The 20,860-nt window shown below is 51.0% G+C and overlaps 1 protein-coding gene across 1 annotated transcript; it reads left to right on the top strand.

Moving 5' to 3' along the window:
* Window positions 1-51: 51 nt before the first annotated feature.
* PURB (purine rich element binding protein B) lies at window positions 52-4,695 on the top strand. Its single transcript, XM_021703690.1, has one exon. The coding sequence runs from the start codon at window positions 52-54 to the stop codon at window positions 967-969; it is 918 nt and encodes a 305-aa protein (XP_021559365.1). The 3' UTR covers window positions 970-4,695.
* The last annotated feature ends 16,165 nt before the right edge of the window (window positions 4,696-20,860 follow it).

Here is a 20,860-nt window from a genome sequence, read left to right as displayed (position 1 = left end):
GGCGGCGGCGGCCGAAGCGCGGCGGCGGCGGCGGCGGCGGCGGCCGAGAAGATGGCGGACGGCGACAGCGGCAGCGAACGCGGCGGCGGCGGCGGGCCCGGCGGCTTCCAGCCCGCGGTCCGCGGAGGCGAGCAGGAGACGCAGGAGCTGGCCTCGAAGCGGCTGGACATCCAGAACAAGCGCTTCTACCTGGACGTGAAGCAGAACGCCAAGGGCCGCTTCCTGAAGATCGCCGAGGTGGGCGCGGGGGGCTCCAAGAGCCGCCTGACGCTGTCCATGGCGGTGGCCGCCGAGTTCCGCGACTACCTGGGCGACTTCATCGAGCACTACGCGCAGCTGGGCCCCAGCAGCCCCGAGCAGGTGGCGGCGGCGGCGGCGGGCGCCGAGGACGGCGGCGGGCCGCGGCGCGCGCTCAAGAGCGAGTTCCTGGTGCGCGAGAACCGCAAGTACTACCTGGACCTCAAGGAGAACCAGCGGGGCCGCTTCCTGCGCATCCGCCAGACGGTCAACCGCGGCGGCGGCGGCCCCGGGCCCGGCGGCCTGCAGAGCGGCCAGACCATCGCGCTGCCCGCGCAGGGCCTCATCGAGTTCCGGGACGCGCTGGCAAAGCTCATCGACGACTACGGCGGCGACGACGACGAGCTGGCGGGCGGCCCGGGCGGCGGCGCGGGGGGCGCGGGCGGCGGCCTGTACGGCGAGCTCCCGGAGGGCACCTCCATCACCGTGGACTCCAAGCGCTTCTTCTTCGACGTGGGCTGCAACAAGTACGGCGTGTTTCTGCGCGTCAGTGAGGTGAAGCCGTCCTACCGCAACGCCATCACCGTCCCCTTCAAAGCCTGGGGCAAGTTCGGGGGCGCCTTTTGCCGGTACGCGGACGAGATGAAGGAGATTCAGGAGCGGCAGAGGGACAAGCTGTACGAGCGACGCGGCGGGGACGAGTCGGAGGGCGAGGAGGTGGACGAGGATTGAAGCGCGCCGTTTCCCCGATGGGCCCCCGCCCCGCCCGCCCGCCCGCCCGCCCCGTCCCCTTGGCTGGAGAGCCCCCTTCCTGCTCATCCCCGGGGAGCTAGTGGAGGCGGGGCATGGAGGCCCCGTCGGGAGAAGGCAACGTTAAAAGATAATACAGTTCATTGAGAGAAGTAACCACAAAAGAACAGTCGCAGACAATTCGAGAAAAGCAGCGAAGTTCCAAGGAACTGACAGCAGCCCGCAAAGAGGAGACAACCTGAGCAAAATCGTCTGTTTCCATAGTTTCCAGCTGGGTTTGTGACCCCTGCAGGGTAGCCCTGCAGGGGGGCAGATCCTTGCGTGCCCGGGGTCAGGGGAACACTCGAGTCCCCCAGACGCATCCATGACAGCTGCATTTGTGTTCTACCTGGGTGTCCTGGCCTGACGATCTCTGCCGACCTCACTGTTGTGGGGCCGGTCTCTCCACCTCCATTGAAATCAGCATATGGGGATCTAGGTCTTCGTGGAATTCTTGAGAAGAGAGAGGCCTTGGCCCTTGCCCTGTTCTGAGGGTACAGGTTTCATGAAAAGGAGTGCGACTTTAAAATAATCATGGACAGGGCAGAATGAGAATTCAAGAAGCCACCGGGGAATATAGAAACAAATTGGGCCCATTTTGTCTAAAATGGTTTTGCGTGGAACCTGGACCAGTGTCCGTGTCTCTTTGTGGCATTGTTTTCCTGGTTGCAAGTGGATTCAGATGTCAATCCTTCAACTAGAAGCTGTTACTAAAGGATTTTGGAAGTTGGCCAAGTTTTTTTTCAGAGCTAAGAGCCGTTTTACATTGGGGGTTGCTGAGGTAGGCACGGGAAGAAAGCCGGCATCAAGCACAAGGAGGACTGTTTGAGTGGATTAGTTGCTGCTCACTAAAGTCCTTCCCCCGGTCTCTAGACACGGAGGTCATTACCAAGAGATGGCTTAGGGGTGAATGAGAGCCAGGTCCCTGTGGCTGTTGCGCCTGAGCTGGCTAATTCGGCTCTTTGGGCCACTGGTTGGCTGGATTTTCAACCGTTAAACTTGAAGATACCTACAAAAGGAACTGTGGCTACAAGCCTGAGCTTTAATGGAATATACGTCCTCACAGAAAAGTTGGAAATAACCAAAACTGAAGTCTTCACCTACCTTCAGTTCCGTCTGTGGATTTGTTCACATACTAAAGATCCTCAGGTCCAGAATTCCAGCATCATCTATTCTTTTTAAAGTAAATTTTTAAGAACTCGATCCATTGTTTCAGTACCTCCCGATCAAAGTTGGCAAATGATGGTTGAGTGATTGGAGCAGCACGCCCTTTAGAAGGTGAAATCCATCGGGATGGAGATGAAGGGAACGTACAAATGCTGACTATGTCCTGGAAGCATTTTTATACCATCTTGAAATTTCAACAAACTGGCTTTCGCCAGTTTATCCAGCTGTTTTTCAAGAATAAAAGTTGGGGTTTTCAAGGATCGCCTCTTCTATATTTTAAATGGATTTTCAGTAGAAATGATTTTTACTAATCAAGTTAATCCCACCCCATCACCAAGGTATTCCCAGAAGTGTCACAGACCTAGGCGACTTTGAATTGAACGGGAGCTAACGTTCTTTCCAAAGTTTGTAGGTATTCTTTGTGCGACACGTTCTCAACCAGGAGGCAAGTAACCCCACCTCCACAATCTTAGTTTTGTGTTTTTGTTTTTTTTTTTAACTGCATGCCTGCCCTTTATCTGAGCTGCCATTTAATTTATTGCATACCCTTTTATTATCTGAGTTTGGTATTATTCAATCTATACAATCTTTTTGTATTTATTGGGAAATAAGTAATCTACAAAAAGGTCATCTTCATGCATCGTGGCCGAACGGGAGGGAAAGAACTGTACATAAAATTAGGCTTTTTTAAAAAAATTAGACTATGATTCAGAATACTGTTGATCTTAGGTTTTTAAAAAAAAAAAAAAGTGGACGAGCCACAAACTGGTGCCCTTTTCAGACTATTTCTCTACTCTCATCCTCCACAGTAGACTTTTTAAACAGATTTTTTTTTAAAGCTTTTCCTTTTTTTAAAAAACTTTCTCCGTCGCAAAGAATGTTTCCTAAATTGTATGGGAGCAATAGTATTTTTGATGTTTTAATGACATCTGTATATACTCGTACTGTATTTTGTACCACAAGGCAGCTGTTTTCAATAATGTCCTGCTGTATTGACCTATGTGTTTTGAGTGTTGATTTCTTTGCTGCGGAGAACAAATCCCTACACCGTTTTAGTAAGGGCGCCGTGAAGCTAGTGTTAGGTTTGCAGAAACTTTCAGTTTCCAACTTTGAGGCAGCAATGAAAATTCAGGTTGCAGCTCTCAGTTAACTGCTGTGACTTGTTCATTTTCGTACCGTGTACAATTCCTCTTTAGACCAACTTGTTTTCTTGCTTCAGTGGTGGTTCTGTTGCTCAGCTGCAGTGAACCAGTTCGACTTTGCAGAGGTGCAGTACCTCCCCTTTGGAAGGGGCTGGTGTGTTTTTTCTTTTCTTTTTGTTTGGCTAAATTGCAGTAACTAGCCTTGCCTTTCTATTCTGTAGAAATGACAGGGTCTTCACCGTCCTTCACCAGTGGCTGCCAAGCTATAATTAGCTGAATAGAAAGAATGTGGAAGTGGTCGGAGGCATGTAGCGTATATGCCAAGAACACTACCGTATATGGCGCCAGCTTTGGTCACCAGAGAAATTTTCTTAGTCATTAGACCATGTAACAGTAATATATCATATGTAAATCTTTAGATATCAATTTGAGAATCCTCCAAAAAAAGGAGCAAAGAATGCATAAGCTATGTGTTGGAAAAAGTAATTTATATTAAAATTTTGACCTGCCTATGTAAGATTAAGTGGTAAACGTCCTAGCAGTGGGTTTTTAAGTCTTAACCCATCTCAGAGGTTTGTTTCTCCTGCAGGGGGTGGTTCACAGTCTCTCTTCTCACTGCAGGAAGATTACAGAAGGGTGTGGATTAGTTGTAGCATTTCACTGACCCTCATTCCACTCACTGTTCTGGGGCAGTAGAAATCCGCGGAGCACAGAGACTGCTCTTTTGATGTGTGGCCTGTTACCGAGGCCGGATTTCAGAACCCGTTCAGAAACCACGCTTAGCAAAGAAAATCTGTTAATTCCAGTCAGAAAATGGCATTACAGACTCTGGGAAACAACCAGATTTTTTTTGTTCTGGTTTTCATCCTCTACTACCAACAGTGATTTAGGGCTTGTCCTTTCACCTTGGCAAACATCCCAGCTAATCACATGTTCAGAACAGTCCAATTTCTAAGAAGTGGGGAACGAAAATTCCTTTTGCGACCATTGGTAGAGTGTTTCTCAAGCCAGTGCCGTTCTGGACACGAGCAGTCCGGTCGCAGGAACGGAATCAAAAGAGCGAAACTCTGTGACGAGATCCCGCCGTTGCCTCGTGGTTTCTATTGTCCCCGCTGTGGTTCGAGTCGCGGGGCAGTTCTAGTCCGCGGCGAAAGCCTTCAGTGCATATGCTGCACAGAGCGCCACGTGAGTCTATATGGCACCCAAACTCAAAGTGGAAACCCAATGGGAAACGCAGACACCCTGAGCTGCCGTGGGAGGCGTGGAGTCGGTCAGAAGGGCTGTGGCCGTGGCGCACACACGGCCACTTGTCAGGTCACTTTCCACAACGGTTTGCTGCCGGCCGGTGGGGAGGCTGAGGGGGCTGTTTTGGGGGGTGGGGCGGGCAGCCCGGCCCCTCCTGCTCCCTCCGGCCCCTCCCTCGCCTGGCAGTAAATTGCAGGTCTTTTCAAGAGACGCAAGCTTCAATTTTCTCAAAACAAAACAGTTATCCTGTCGTATCTGAAAAATGCAGGGTTGTGGGCAGAAGAGGCTGGTTATAATAATGCCCTCATATTGAGTGGTCTGAAAACGGCTGCACACTTCAGGCGCGTAGTTGCTGAGGATGCTTTGTTCCGTGTGACCTTGACCGGCTCTACTGGAGGGTAGAGTGTCCTGCACAAGGTATCGAGACGTAACTATTGCTTGGCGTCCGCCTTGCTCTGGAGGCGGATGGCCTTAGGGAGAAGCTTGAGTGTGTAAGCCATGCACATAAGTATTCTTCACTGTAAATTTTGTTTTCATTTTTAACCCAGTTACGGTACTTTGTCCAATGCACAACTGATCTCTCAGTAGATATTCATTTGCAAATAGCGTGGCCTTGATCAGTGAGAGGGAAGGAGGGAAGTGACCTCGCGGGTGCGAAGGTGACTCACCGAGAGGCCTTGCGCGCGCCACTCTGTGTCCAATGCGCGTGTGGCCTCGCTCCTTTCCGCCTGGGGAATTCATGGTTTTGACCCTGGAGTTACCAATTCAATTGAGTTGTCTTCTGTTTTTAGGAAGGATCAGAATTGCTCTGATAAGTAACAAAGTTGACTGCTTTGGTGTCCAATCTCAGGTTTTAGAATAGAGAGAGTGGTGTAAAATCCCACTGTTAACTCTTAAAACAATTTTAATGTAATACACCCTAAAAGTCACATGCACGAGGCCTGTTCAGAGAGCAGAGCCTCCCATCGTTTTGCTCCTTTTCCACTTTGTACTTCACTTGAGAAAGTGTCGAGTGATCTTACATTGTATATTTCCATTTGAACCCCGACATATTTCTCAAAGATAAAGCACTTTTTGATAATGAAATTCATGGGATCTTCGTGTGATGTGGATCATGGTTTCTCAGGCTCCCTTAGATAATCTGCTTACGAATATTGTTCTGTGTAAGAAGAGTGAAAATCTTTGCTAATGTTAGGAAGTTTGTAGTATTGATCCAGAATGCATTTTGCTAGCTTCCAATCGATGGGAGAGTAAACAATGCTGCATTCACAATTTAATAAGTTACTTTCCCTTAAGCCTTAAGGTAACTTTTTTTTTCCTGTCAACAACAGCACTGAAGTTAGAGGAGGTGAATGAGATTATCAGTTTTCAGGGTTGGTTTTAGAGTACTGTAAATCCATGAGCTGTCTTCCTAAACAGTTACTATCCCCCTTGAATTAACTGGATAGTGGGCGCGTGGGTGGGCTTGTAGGAAAGAGAAAAGAAAGAAAACCACATTTACCTTAAGAAAAATACAGACACAAAGTTAAAAAGTGCATGTCGGCGCCCCTTTTTTTAAATTGCAGATGGAGAGCGGAAATGGCAAACGAGAATGTCGTTTGCCCAGTTTCTTAACATAGGAAAGCAAAGTCATTGATTTTCAAATCCCCCCCCCCCCCCGCCAAAGTTTCAAGAGCTCACACTCAGGGACGGTGAGTTCATTTATCCCAGTTCCCGAGTTAAAGTCACTATTGCCAGCTCTTGGTCTTAAACTGTAGTTTCATTACTGATGGATTCAACAGACCCTTCTTTCAATAAATGTGGTCCAGTTTGGTCAGGATGAAAATCCGATTTGGAAAATGAAAAAATTATAAAGGTGTATCATGAAGACTTATTACTCTGGCAAGTTCCAGGTGATACCTGTTCCCCTTGATCCAAGTAAGACTTTGATGAATGTATTCTGTATTCCCTGAGGAAACAGGGAATATGCCATCCAGTGTGATCACCCTTGTTCACCATCTTTTCCTTTCGTTTGCAAATCTGACTCCTGCCTCTCGAGTTAGACGTGCGGCCCGGTCCCGGTAAAGCACCGCAGACACCGTGTGGGTAGTTTCCCTGCTCCGAGGGGGCCCCTCATCACAGGAGGGCACAGCTTTGTTTGAAGCCAAGATGTTGTTTTCCCCCACAGGTGATTCTAACAGACGCTCTGATGAAGGAGCGTGACCATACTTTTGACCAGCATGAGGTCGTGTGTCTAGGAGCAAATCGCGAGTGCCCTGTGTGTGAGATGTCCCCCAACCAGATAAGAGAGGGTCGGTTGTGTCTGTAGGGCGGTGACCTGTGGGGCCGTCCTACTGAGGGATAGCAGTAGATCCCTTCACGCTGCCAGTAAGTCCAGCAGCAGACTTTTCATCCCGGGTCTTACCCGCTGTCCAGGCTTGTTCAGAAAAACCTGGTTGGAAACAGAATGGCCAGGAGGATAGTCCTTCCCTTTTTAAATCCCCTTTTCAGGGAGATACAACTGCAGGGGGAGGCCCAAGAAAATCGCAGGACAGGATCCTCTCACAAAGCACGTTTGTATTGTAGGGATTGGGGGCTTTCGTTGCTCATTGCTCCGATGCGAGGCCTAAACCTGCAGGCCACCTCCGCACACAGAAGCTCTCTGGATTCCTAGGAGTTCACAGATGGAGCAGAAGCCCAAGCACAGGGCATACTTTTAGAGCCTAGTTTTACCTGTTGTGGTAGCAGGAGAGTGTATGGGGGGTCTTTCTCCATGATCATCAATATTTGAATGATAACTAAGATTATCGGTGTATTGGAACAACTAGTGGGGATTTATTCTTCCTTTTGCTCCTTCACGCAAATGTTTTCCCGGGATCATTTCTCAGAGTCCATTTGTCTTCTGATATGTTTCCAGACAGCACACCTTCCATCCTGTGGGAACCCTCACTGCTGGTCATAATCAGCAGGGGCTTCCTTAGACTAGACAGTTCACTCCAAAGCTGGGACTGATGTCCTGCCCGTGGAGACTCGGCTGAAGTCGTTTAAAATGATTTTAAACCAAATCTTGACGGCAGGAGACCGAGCTTCCTGATCTAGAGGGACAACTAGGTACTTAAGGGGTTTGGGGGTGTCTTCAGTCTCTGTGTAAATACCCACATGCTTGTGCATTGTAAACCAAGTGTGTGTTCCTGTGTATGAATTTGTAGAACTGGATTCTGCTTCAAGAGAAGCTGCACCTTTAATTTTATAAGGTCCCCTCCACCTGTAACCCTATAAATATTTGTAAATAGAACACTAAAATTTGTAGCGATAGGATCAACTTGGGAATATCTGCTGAGAGACCAAAAAGTTCATTTTTTTAAGTACCTTGGTTGAAGAGTAAAGATTATTCCTCTTATTTTTTAAAAGAAGAATGCACTTTAACAGCTGCGTGGGCGATTCAAACGGGCCCGTGAGGTGCAGTGCCGTTCAGAAATCACACTTCCTGGAAGCCGTTCAGAAGCGGTGTAGACGGGCTGTTGTGCTCCCGGCCTGGAGGTGCGAGCTCGGGCGCCAGTCGGCGTGGACTCGAGCAAGGCTGCCACGCGGGCACCGCCCGAAGCTTCCAACAGGCCTGACAGGCGCGGCCCGTGTTGACCACTAACTAGCAAAACTGACAGAAACACAGAGACAAAAGTTGAAGAATCCTTACTGCTGGTGTGCACTCCTTACAATAGCAGATTTTGCAAATGGAGTTTTACAGTCTATATTTAAAAATTGTATGTTTGTAACAAATAAAGTATGCGGAAAAGTGAATGACAACCGTGTGCTGGCGTCTCTGATTTCAGGAACCAGGTGGTGACGGGGAGGGAAGGACCACTCAGCACGCTGGGCTCACGGGTGGGTCTGGAACGGGGCGAGTTCCCTCCTGGAAGGACCCAGAAGCCACCTTGGCTCTCATGGGGAAGACAGGGACGATAGCCCGCGAGCCCCAGAGCCCTCGGGGGTGCAAGACCCTTTGCGGTTCGCAAGCATCTGGAGGAGGTCGGGGTTGCACGTTAGTTTGCTGCTTCGGTCCATGTCCCAGACAGGCCACTTGTCACTTCTGTTCCTGGCCTTCTGGCTGTTAGGCCCCGACCTTCCCAGTGGTGGTGAGAACCTGCTTCCCCCAGTCCCCCCTCGACTGTCACAGCTGATGGCCCAGGGAGTGGGTTAGGCCAGTGCTCCCCGGCCTTGAAGGAAAAACTTACATCCTAGATCCCAGTCGGGGTTCCCAAACCTTTTGGCCTCAGAAACCCCTTTACACCTACCTAAGTCAGCGCCCCCCCAGGCCAGTATCAACTGATACCGAGCATATTAGACATTTAATTTTAAGACAAAATTAGAAGTACGCACCCTGTGGGCTACCAGCCACGGAGCCTCTGGAGAAGGCGAGCTGGTGAGAGGCAGGTGAGGGGCAAGCACGGCTGTGGCCTGGGAGTGGTCCTGACTCAGGGACCCCAGTGGCCCTCTTGCTGAAGGTGGCGGATGGGGTGGCGACTAGCGCCGCTATCCCCCACCCCGGCGCCCCGGCGTTCTCTGGCAGAGTTAGAGGCTCTTGCCATGGAATACCCCCTCCGCGCCCACCCCCACGGTGTCCCTGGGACTCGTGTCCCTGGCGCTGGCCCTCACTGCAGACCCCCTTGGGGAGCCCCAGGCCTCCCGCACCCGAGTCTTTGGGACGCAGACATAGGGTGTCCTGTGCGCTTTGTTCTCTACCTTTTTAAGCTCCCCGGTGGTCCTCCTGAGTCGGGGATGCGAACCGGTGGCCTGCGGGATCTCAGGGAACCGAGAGAAAGAGGGCTAGGAATCTCTGCTGCAGGAAAACTAAAGAAACTCAGGGTGGCACAGCGGTCCCCGGACCGGCTTTACCCCGTGACCGCTCTGCCTCAACTGCCTGCCCGTCCACCCGCCCGGGAACGACAGCTCCTCGGGAGGGTTTGCAGGGGGCAGCCCTCCCCGGGGAGGCCGGGGCTCCTGCTCGCTCTCGAGGTGGGGCCTGGGACGCTGCACCCCTGGCGAGCTCCCAAGGGCAGCGGCGGGTGCAGGGACAGGACCGCGCTGTGACCAGCAGGGAGAACAGTGGGCCTTTCGGGTGCCATGAGCTAGCTTCTGTCCCTGGCTCCTCACACGCTAGCAGTGTGGCTCTGGGCGAGTATCCAACACAAAAAACCTCGGGGTCCCCGCCGGTCTGGTGTCCAGAGAAGCCACCTGGTGGCCGCTACTGGAATCTGCAGCGGACTGTGGCCACTCACTGGTCGTCGCGAGCCCCTACGTGCAGGCGCGGCCCCGGCTGCAGAAGACGAGGTCCGGGGCGCAGTGAGAACAGTGGGGAGCTTTTGGGGAGAACGAGGTGGGGAGGGAAGCCCAGTCCCGCTCCTGGGTCCCTGGAGGGCAGGACCGGCTGCAGCCAGCGCATCTCCCTCCTTAGGGAAAGCCTGTGCGCGGTCTCAGATTCCCAGACGCCCCTCGGCAGACCCCCGGTGGGGGCCGGGGGCCCAGCACGGGCGGCAGAGGCGGGAAGCAGGGGGGAGCCGCTCCCTGGGCCCTGGGAGGTGCTCCAGCGCACCTGCGGGGGGTGGGGGTAGGACTCCACGTGATGCGCCAGGTGCCTCTGCTCTCCGCCCCGCGCCCTGCCTGCCACGGAGAGAGGCGACGGAGGGGCTCCCCTGGGGCCCGACTGATCCAGTCCCCGCAGCTGGGAAGCAGACATCAGCCAGCCATCGAGATGGGCCCGGGCCTTCACTCCTTGCAGGAGACAGCAGCACCGAAGCTAGAAGGTAATCCCCACGCCGGAGGTGACTTGGCGCCCGCCACCGCGGCACTCGGTGCAGACCCGGGGCCCCGGTTCAGGCCTCCGAGCTCATTAGTGGCAGGGAGTGAGCACACATCTAAGCCAGTTCTCTGCGCTGCTGCCCCATTCCCATGCTGGGAGCCCTGAGTGCCCCACAAAGGTCTGCAGGACCTCCTAGGGTTCCTACAGGGAAGCAGCCGACCAGAAAGTGTGGGTCGCACTCATCAATGTCCTCAGGGTATGGTGTCTGAGAACAAAATTAAAACAGGTCCCCAAAGTTGAAAAGAAAACTGTGCTGATTGGGTTCATCCGTTTCAGTGACCCAGAAAGAAAATGCTACAGTCTTTATCAGGGTGAGCCCAACTCAACTGTGAGCACCACCAGCTCGCTCTAGACCTTAAAATCATGGTTTCCCTCCCAGAACACAAATGGTTCCAAAGTCACATTGTAGGAGTGGATTGGAGCCTTCATAGGAAGCCAGTGGGAAGAGCAAGTGGACCTGAAAATGGCCCCTTTTATGCTATTTTATCTTTTTTCCCATCCTAGGTGTCAAACCAGGAAACAGTCAAGTGAATAAATAAGAACAGGCAGTGGTCCCTTACTCAAGGGCACCGCAGGCTTCCCAGGGCTGGACCACAGGCCAGAAGCTGGGGGTGTGGACTGAAGCCGCGGGTGGGGGCCTGGCTCAGACACAGCCTTGCTCGGGCTTCCCCGACTTCTCCCTCCCCAGGCTCTGCCAGGAAGCCCTCCTAGACTGTCCCACCCTCAAAATCGTCCTGTCCTTTGCTCATTTATTCAGCACCCTCATAACCGGTGGGCATCTTTTTGGCAATTAAAATCTCCAGGGGCGCCTGGGTGGCTCAGTCGGTGAAGCGTCTGCCTTCGGCTCAGGTCATGATCCCAGGGTCCTGGAATCGAGTCCTGCATTGGGCTCCCTGCTCAGTGGGGAGTCTGCTTCTCCTTCTCCCTCTGCCTCTCCCCCTGCTTGTGCTCTTAAAAAATAATAAATAAGTAAGTAAGTAAATAAATAAATAAAATAAAGAAACAAAAATGAATGTTCTCTCTTTCTCCAAACCCACTCCTTAAAGGTAACTATTGGTAAACAATTCAGCATGTGTCCTTTTGAAAAATGTTGATAATTTCTTAAAATCTCAGCAGTGGTAAGTGCCCATCACATTTATGTATTTTTTTTTTTTTAGACTATTTACTTATTTATTGGAGAGAGAGCGCACAAGCAGGGGGAGTGGGAGAGGGAGAAGCAGGCCTCCCACAGAGCAGGGAGCCCGATGCGGGGCTCGATCCCAGGACCCTGGGATCATGACCTGAGCCGAAGGCAGACACTTAACCGACTGAGCACCCCAGACGCATATTGAAAACATGTGGTATTAGTTCACCAGGTGAAACGACGCAGAACCTCGGTAGGTACATTAATGGCCATCCCTTGTGTGTTACTCTGGGTCACAAAGCGACCTCTGATGCAGAAATTGAATTGAAAAGCAACCTATTTTCTCATGATTTTAGGTTCCATTGAGTCAGGCATGGGCATGTCTTCCCTAGTGGCAAAACAAAAACTTTTGAGCCCCTGGAGTTGAGAGAAAGGTGTCTTTATTTCGTGAGCTCTGAGGAATGGAGCAATTGTTTGCTGGTTGCGTTTCCGATCGACTTTGTGTGTATTTCAGGCGAACAACTGGCATTCACAAGTAAGAGGTTGTGAAATGGAGTGATGCTCACCTGCATGCAGGCATCCGGCGGCCCTGTGCTTCGTGTCATGAGACTACTGTGCAGTTTAGGAACAAGAAGATTTGTTCCTTCTTTTCTTTTTCTTTTTCTTTATTCTGTGTCCTACAGTGAGTGTTTCCCGACCGTACTTACGTCTAGCTGCTTCTGACCTTGAAGCTTTGGCTTAGAATTCAGAGAGAGCCTTTATGAATACGCACATCGTGTCCCCAGTAATGCCTAGTTCAGAACATGAAGGCAGCCTCAAGTATAAATAATGCAAAAAGAGAAAGCATGTTCGGTTCTCAGGAAGAATGGCAGAAAACAGTGTGTGGGGAGCAGGAGAGCTGCTGTTAGCAGTGTGGAATGTTCCAGGGCAGCAGCTGCTGTTTCCTGGCTGTGAAAACCCAGCTGGGGATGTCACTCAGGCAAGTGACTCATCGAGACAGGGGGGTCTCATTTGTCGGCCCAGCTGACACCACGCCTTTCCTGGGGAGGCTGCGAGCTTGCTTTGGATACACCTGCTGACCTCTTCCAGACCCTGGCAGCTGACAGTTTTCTTTTCTTTCTTTCTTTTTTTTTTAAAGATTTTATTTATTTATTTGACAGAGGGAGAGTTAGCGAGAGTAGGAACACAGGCAGGGGGAGCGGGAGAGGGAGAAGCAGGCTTCCCGCTGAGCAGGGAACCCAATGTGGGGCTTGATCCCGGGACCCCGGGATCATGACCCGAGCCGAAGGCAGACGCTTAACGGCTGAGCCACCCAGGCGCCCCAGCTGACGGTTTTCTGTTCTGTGGACGGGACTTGGGATAAAACAAGTCTGGGGGGACGCCAGGGCTTTTCACTGCGGGTTTCTACGCTGTCCCTGCCATTCGCCTTCAAAGCCCACACTTGGAGGGAGCCAGCCCTTTGGTTTCCCCGAAAAGCTGCTCTCACCCACCCTCCAAGGGCCAGGCCTCAGCTGGCGACAAGGGCGCATTCTAGAGCGGGGCTGGGGACACAGGCAGGGGCATTAAGCCCACAGTCAGCCTGGCCGAGCACCTGCCAAGCCCACAAACCGGGTCCTCCCAGGACTCAGCAGCAGGACTTGACATGTTTTCACTTTGCAGCAAGGAGCACGTTTCCCCTTCGCGTGGAAGAAGGTACTCCCCCACTGTTAAATCTCAATGCATATGAAAGATGATTGCCAAACTGTAACACGTTCCAGTTACAGCCCGCCAGACTGAGCCAGGCTCCCGGAAGAAGAACTGAGTGGCTCTCGGAACGAGTCATGCTTCGGCGCCCTGAGCTAGGGCCGTTTCGGGGCCTTCTAGACTTGGGTATCGCCCAAGGGCAGCCACGGTTAAGAACAGCACTGTTCTGCCACAGCCGTTTTCCGGACTCTATTTGGGGCCTGGGGATTCTGGATGCATAAAGGTGAAAGCAAATCACACACAAATAAGAAATAGGTACAGACAAGTCAAAGAAAAAAGTGCCACCAGGGGTCCATAATTCTATGAAAGTAATCTCCCTCCTAATAAGAGAAATGCAAAGTAAAACTACCTGAGCTGCTGTTTCGCAGCAACGGTCTGACAACGAAGTACACTGGTGATTCTGTGGGTATCACTGTGGAAGCGCACGACCCCCCAGGAAGGGTCTGGCGAGATCTAGCACGATCACCTGAGAACTTGGCCTTTGGCCCAGCAATCCCGATTCTAGGACTCTACCCCAAAGGCATCCTGGCCACAGTTGTGGTAAATGCATGGCCACTGGGCCCCTTGGCCACTGTGCTCTCCACAGGGAGGTCTGACAGGTGAATTTTTATGGTCCTAACATTTACGTTCACCACTCATTTGTGGCCAAATGTCTCTGTTGAACCGTATTCCTAACCTTTTCCTTTACGGCAAGCTGAAAAAGATTTTATTTGGAATAATAAAACAATTTCCTTATTTATTAATTTTTTTTTTTGGTCTTTTCACTGACTACAAGTCCAATTTGAGGAGCCTCAGATTTTTGATTGTTTTAAAAAGAAATCATAGGCCAGCGGGTTTTCTTTTTAAATGAACAGATGTTTGGCATTTGATACAGTTTGACGTCTGGCTTTTTTTTTTTTTTTTAAGATTTTATTTCTTTGTCAGAGAGTGAGAGAGACAGCACAAGCTGGGGGAGGGCCAGGCAGAGGGAGAAGCAGGCTCCCCGCGGAGCAGGGAGCCCGATGCGGGACTCGATCCCAGGACCCGGGATCATGACCTGAACCGAAGGCAGACGCTTAACCCAATGAGCCACCCAGGTGCCCCTAATGTCTTGCTTTTTTTCTTTTTTGAGTCTACCTTTTCAAATAGATAACACGTTTCAAAATAATACAAAAAGCAGATTGAAGTCTTGCTCCCTTCTGTCCCCATCTGTCCCCATCCTCCCGTGGTGACACTTGCCCTGGACTGGACCGTCCCGTGCTGCCTGTCACCTCAGCGCCCCCCCCCCCCACGTTGCCCAGCAGTTGTCATGTGTTACAGGATACTATTTCCACTTTTATTAGAGTGAGAAGACATGAGCTTGGGGGACCCCTAGCTTGTCCCGATTTGGTACTGAGTGCATCAGACACAGTGCGCGCTTGACCACAGTGTTAAAGTTGAGAAGAGACCAGCAGTGACCTTCTCTGTGCCTGACCCTTTCCAAACCCAACAGAGCACGTCCCCGTCAGGCCCGTGGGGAGGGCGTTCGCCCTGGGGTGGTTGCAAACAGGTGCCGCTCTGTCAGGTGGCGGGAGGCGGTGCGGAGCCTGCCGTCTGGGGTCAGCAGGAAATCCTAGGTGGTGGGTGTTTGAGCTGTGAACAGAGGGAACCCCAAATGTTCTTGCTACAGTGGCTTTGTCAGTTAGGGTGTGGTGGAAATCTGTAACTAACCATTTTTTATAATACTTTTCTATTTCACGATAAACTTTCAGCAAGAGTGAGCTTTAAAAAGTATGTATCTGGAGCGCCTGGGTGGCTCAGTCGGTTAAGCGTTTGCCTTCGGCTCAGCTCATGATCCTGATCCCGGAGTCCTGGGATCAAGTCCTGCATCGGGCTCCCTGCTCCGCGGGAATCTGCTGCTCCCTCTCCTTCTGCCCCTCCCCTTGCTTGTGCTTTCTCTCTCTCTCTGTCTCTGATAAATAAATAAATTCTATAAAAAAAATAAAAAGTATGTATCTAATGGTGCACCCGGCTGGCTCATTTGGTAGAGCATGTGGCTCTTGATCTCAGGGTCATGAGTTCAAGCCCCACACTGGGCGTAGAAATCGCTTAAGTAAACTTTTTAAAAAAAAGGTGTGTATCTAACGAAAACTGAGTGAATACTGAGTGTCCATTTCCACATGTAACTTATAGAGAAGTTTTGTTGACCTTAGCGTCCTAGCAAGTTCAATGGCTGGAAAACCAGGAGACATGAATCTGCAGCCTCAACTTCAAAAATTAGCGGTCGCTTTAAATAAACTTTGCCCAGAGACAAGGATAGCTGTTAATACGTAGACGACTTCAGCAGAACCATATCCAGCCACGTGATGCCAGGTCAACCAGTGCCTTGACCTGGCTCAAATAGAATCAGCAACTTTATCAGTTCTCCTAAGGTTCAAATTTTCACTCAGTCCTTATGATCAATGCTGACGGTGAAATCATCTGATATCGTTTGAATGTTACTGTGAAATCAGTTTAAAAGTTCAACAACTGGGGCGTCTGCCTGGCTCCTGGGCACACCATGGGACTCTTGATCTCAGGGTCATGAGTTCGAGCCCCACACTGGGCAAAAAGCTTAGCTTTAAAAAAAAAAAAAAAGAGTCCAACGACTAAGATGAAATTGTTCTTGTGGTAATAGGAATGCACAGCTGGCTGGAGCCTAGTGGTGCAAAAATGTGCTTGCAAAATGAAGAAATCTATGGAGCATAAGTGCACTCGGAATTGGACGTGGCACGCACATAACTCATAAGGTGTCTAAGCGAGCTGTGATAGCCTCCTGACTCAAACCTACACCATAGGGACACCTGCGTGGCTCAGTCGTTAAGTCTCTGCCTTCGGCTCAGGTCATGGTCCAGGGTCCTGGGATTGAGCCCTGCATCGGGCTCCCTGTTCAGTGGGGAGCCTGCTTCTCCCTCTCTCTGCTGCTCCCCCTGCTTGTGCTGCTCACTCTCTCTGACAAATAAATAAAGTCTTACAAAAAAAAAAGTACAGAATAGTCTCCAACTTTTAACAGGTTTCAGAGCAGCTAAACTACAAAATTTTTGTGAAACAGTGAATGTTGAACCTAACAAGCCCTTCAGCACAGTGGTGTGGGTGTTCTCTCTTTGTTGTTCAACATCCTATTTTAGAAATGTTTGAGGGGCACCTGGGTGGCTCAGTCGGTGAAGCGTCTGCCTTCGGCTCAGGTCATGATCCCAGGGTCCTGGGATCGAGTCCCGCATCAGGCTCCCTGCTCAGCGGGGAGTCTGCTTCTTCCTCTCCCACTCCCCCTGCTCCTGTTTCCTCTCTAGCTGTCTCTCTGTGACAAGTAAATAAATAAAATCTTTAAAAAAAAAAAAGTTTGAGCCTTGAGCTGTTGAAAATCAACGTATACTGAATTGACATGTTTTTCTTGTAAACGAGACCTCTAAATTTTGGTGGTATTTTGTCCAAAATCAGTTGGAAACCATTCATTCAAGCATTTGATGCATGAATTGGTAATAAACTTCAGCTTTTGTTATGTCCTGAATCGTCATTCTCCGCTATTTCCAAAGAAATCCATTTTAGCTGGTAAAAAAAAAAAAAAGGAAAGAAACTTCAGCTTTTGAAACTCTTAGTTGCAATTATTGGGAAGTCACACTGGGAAACCGGAAAACAGTGAATGTGGTCCCTTCAGAAGGAAGGGAAGAATGAGCAAATTAAATATTGGCAGAGCACTCTAGAATATCTCAGCTGGTGGACAGACTCTATTAGTGGAATTCCTATTTTAAATTTAAATGTATATTCTGTCCTGCAATAGACTGAAATTGAGAGGGTCTCCATGTTGTAGCACTAAAATTTGGTAAACAGTCAAAAGAATCAGAGACCACTTACAGATGACACAACTCACATGGCCTTTCTGGATCTTTCTCGCATATAAAATGAGGATCCCAGATTGTACTTTGCTTTTTATTATAAGGATTAAAAAGCATGTATAGAAGGTACTTACCATTAGGATGGTGTCTAGCACAGAGCAGGCCCTGAAATGTTAAGGCTGCGTGAGTTTTAACTCTTGAAAAATGTAGTTGTTTGTTCTATTATCACATTAATTTTTTATTTTACTTCTCCCCCATGTAAAATTGAAGTTTTTTTAAATGCATTTTTTATAAAGGCACTTATAAAGCTGACACATAGCCAAGGAACACAATTTAGAAAATACCAAAGAATATTCAAAAGCCAACCCACAGCTCACCCTAAATAATTCATTGTTGAATGTTCATTCATTTCCTGGCAATGCATTTCTATGTGAATGACTGAATGAGAAAAAGAAAACAAATTCTCTTCAGGCAGCTTCCAGTAACGTTTCTTGAAAAACTGTGCTTTGCACATTGAATCATCTCGAAGCCCTTGTCAAATACGGAGTGACCAGAGACGGACTCTGGTCGATACCACTGATCTGTTTACCCTATGTCGGCACTGAACCATCTCGATCACTGCAGCCTTGTGGTTTTATTTTTTATTTATTTTAAAATATTTTTATTTATTCACTTGAAAGAGAGTGAGCGAGAGCACAAGTGGGGGAGGGGCAGAGGGAGAAGCGACTCCGCACTGAGGAGGGAGCCCAACTCGGGACTTGATCCCAGGACCCTTGAATCATGACCTGAGCCGAACGCTTAACTGACTGAGCCACCCAGGCGCCCCATGGTAAGTTTTAAAATCAAGAAGTGTGGGTTTTGCATCAGTCACTCCCACTAAGTATGGTACTAGCGATGGTTTTTCCATAGATGGCCTCTGTCGGGTTGAAGAAGTTCCCCTCTAATCTTCGTTGCTGGGTGTTTTTATGATGAAAGGTGTTGGATTTTGTCAAATGCTTTTTCTGCCTCTATTGAGATGATCATGTGGTTTTTGTCCTTAATTCTACTAATATGGCATATTGCATTGATTTTACTATGTCAAACCAACCTTGCATTCCCGGGATATAAGCCTTTTTACATGTGGCTGAGTCTGTTTTCACAAGTTGAGGAATTTGTCTCTACATTTGTAAGGGAGATTGGTGTGTGAGATTTTTTTTTTTTCTCATAGGGTCTCTGTCCTACTTTAGTCCCAGGGTAATACTGGGACTTTCCAATAATGAATTGGAAAGTGTCCCCTCCTATTTTTTGGAGGAGTTTGTGGTGGATTGGTATTAATTCTTCTGATAGAATTCAACAGTGAAGACTAGGTTTTTCTTTGTAGGAAGATTTTAAATTACTAATTCAATTTCTCTACTTGTCATACGTCTATTCAGGTTTCCTACTGTTTTCTGGAGTCTGGTTTGGGAGTTTATATCTTCCCAGGACTCTGCCCATTTCATGTAGGTTAAGGGCACACAGTTGTCCAAAAAACATTCCCCGATAGTCCTTCTCGTTTCTGTAAGGTTGGTAGTGATCTTCCCTCTCTCACTTCTGATATCACTAATCTGGATCCTCTTTTCTTTTTCTTGTTTAGTCTAGCCGAACGTTTATCAATTTTGTTGATCTTTACCAAGAACCAACTTTTAGCGTCATTGATCTCGTTCTGTTGTTTTTCTTATTCTCCACTTCCTCTCAAATCTGTATCATGTTCTTCCTTCTGCTTGCTTTTAGTTAGCTCTTCTTTTGTGTTTTATTGTGCAAGGAAACAATGCGTGCGCATTGCACAAATTCAAGGTGACTGGAGGTTTTTGTAAGGAAACTGTTTTCCTGCCGAAACATTTGTTGCTCCTTTGCTTTCCTTTTGGATTTGCTTCAAGGTAACCCAGCTAGAGGTGGGGCAGATGTAAATGTGAATCTAAAATAAAGTGGCCAGGAGTCCATGGTCACTAGTTGTGTGAGCAGAACTTCAAGTTCATTGTACTATTCACTTGACCTTTGCATACGTTTAAAACTTTTTTTTTCTTTTTAAACAAACTTATTTTTTTAAGGATTTTATTTATTTGTCAGAGAGGGAACACAAGCAGGAGGAGCAGCACACAGAGGGAGAAGCAGACTTCCCGCAGAGCAGGGAGCCCGATGCGGGGCTGGATCCCAGGACCCCGGGATCGTGACCTGAGCCGAAGGCAGACGCCCAGCTGCCGAGCCACCCAGGTGTCCCCATTTAAAACTTTTCGTAATAAAGCATTACAAACATACGCATCCTGTGCGTATCAGTCAAGGTCCGTCAGTTTCCAGAAAACACCACGCTGTCTGAACAGAGAGGATGTAAAGGATTGCTAACTGGACACAGAGTTGTCACCTGATGCTGGGTGAACTAAGCCGTTGACAACTCGCAGCTAGTTACCCTGAAGAACGAAAGGGAGAACCTTAGAGCCCCGGGGAAGGACCCGCGGGCGGGAGCGGAGCGCAGAGCTGGCGGGGCTGCTGCGCGGGAGGGCGCGCCAGTCCGGTTTTGCGGGTGTTGGGAGAACAGATTCGGCTGCGGCCCTGGAAGGAGCAGAGCGTTGCTCGGGTGCCGCTCAGAGCGGACAGACGCGTCCCTCTCCCCGCCGGTCTGGGTGTCCCTCCAGGGCTCCCCGCCGGCACAACCCAGCAGCGAAGCAGGCGGCGAGCAGAGGTCCGTGCGGGCCCAGGCTGCGCACCTGGCCTCACCCAAACCCCGCGCCGTGGGACGGCCGCGGGAAAACGAGGTGCCCTGTGCGGACCACACACCCAGGGAGCGAGGGCGACAGGTCGGGTCTCCGGGGGCGCAGTCTGCAGGTGCGCGGGGGAGGGGAGCGGGGCGGGCCGGGACACCGAGGGCACCTGCCCCGGGGCCGGCCTCGGGGATGCTGGGCCCACACCCCGCCCCCACCCCGGCGGCCACAGGTCGCCCCCACGGAAACCGCCGGGGTCCCGCCGGCGGCGCGGACGCCCCCCTCCGTGCCCCCCTGCAGGCGCAGGAGCGAACCCCCGGCGCGGACGCCGGAGGAGGGCGGCAGGCGGTGGCAGGGACAAAGGCCGACGCAGGGCGCCGCGCGCGCGGAAAGATAACGGCAGGACCACCCCGGCGGGGCCGGTCCTGGGGAGGCCGGCCGCACTCCGGTGTCCGCGTTCTGTCCGCGCTCGGGCGCCGCCGGGACCCGAACGCCCGCCATCGAGGGCCTCGGCCTGCGGCAAGCACACGCACAAGCTAGGCCCCCCGTCGCTGGCGTCCCAAAAGTTCCTCACCGGCCGCAGAGCGGGCGCAGAGAACGCGCGGGAAAGCCACCGCCACCTCCGCTCGCCCCACCCATTGGCTAACCCCGCCGTCGTTCACGGCGGCCCGCCTCCCTGCTCGCGGGCGATGTTCTCATTGGCTGACTACCGACAGCCGTCCGCCCTCATTGGCCCGCCCCTCCGTTCGTCGGGCTGGAGCCGTGGAGACAGGCCGAGAGCCGCGCGTGGCCCCGCCCCCGCCCGCACACAGGCGCGTCGGTGTTGGGGCTGGAGGCCCCGCCCCCGTGTGCCGTGTGCAAAAACAAACAGCCGTTAGGGAGGAGGTGCCGGGGGCGGGGCCTGGTTAGAAGAGGTCGCACGATTGGGCGGCCGCCGGGGTTCAAACCAGCAAGGCGAGCGGGGATTGGCCGGGGCGGTGCGAAGCGGGCCCCGGTTATTGTCCGGGCTCCGGCGGCGGCAGCGGCGGCGGCGG

Source organism: Neomonachus schauinslandi, chromosome 12 (genome assembly GCF_002201575.2).
Source record: "Neomonachus schauinslandi chromosome 12, ASM220157v2, whole genome shotgun sequence".
NCBI classification, from domain to species: Eukaryota; Metazoa; Chordata; class Mammalia; order Carnivora; family Phocidae; genus Neomonachus; species Neomonachus schauinslandi.
This window is presented reverse-complemented; position numbering and strand designations above follow the sequence as displayed.

Bases quoted from the DNA above. Each gene is read 5' to 3' on its own strand.
- PURB (XM_021703690.1), top strand. From the start codon at position 52: ATGGCGGACGGCGACAGCGGCAGCGAACGCGGCGGCGGCGGCGGGCCC.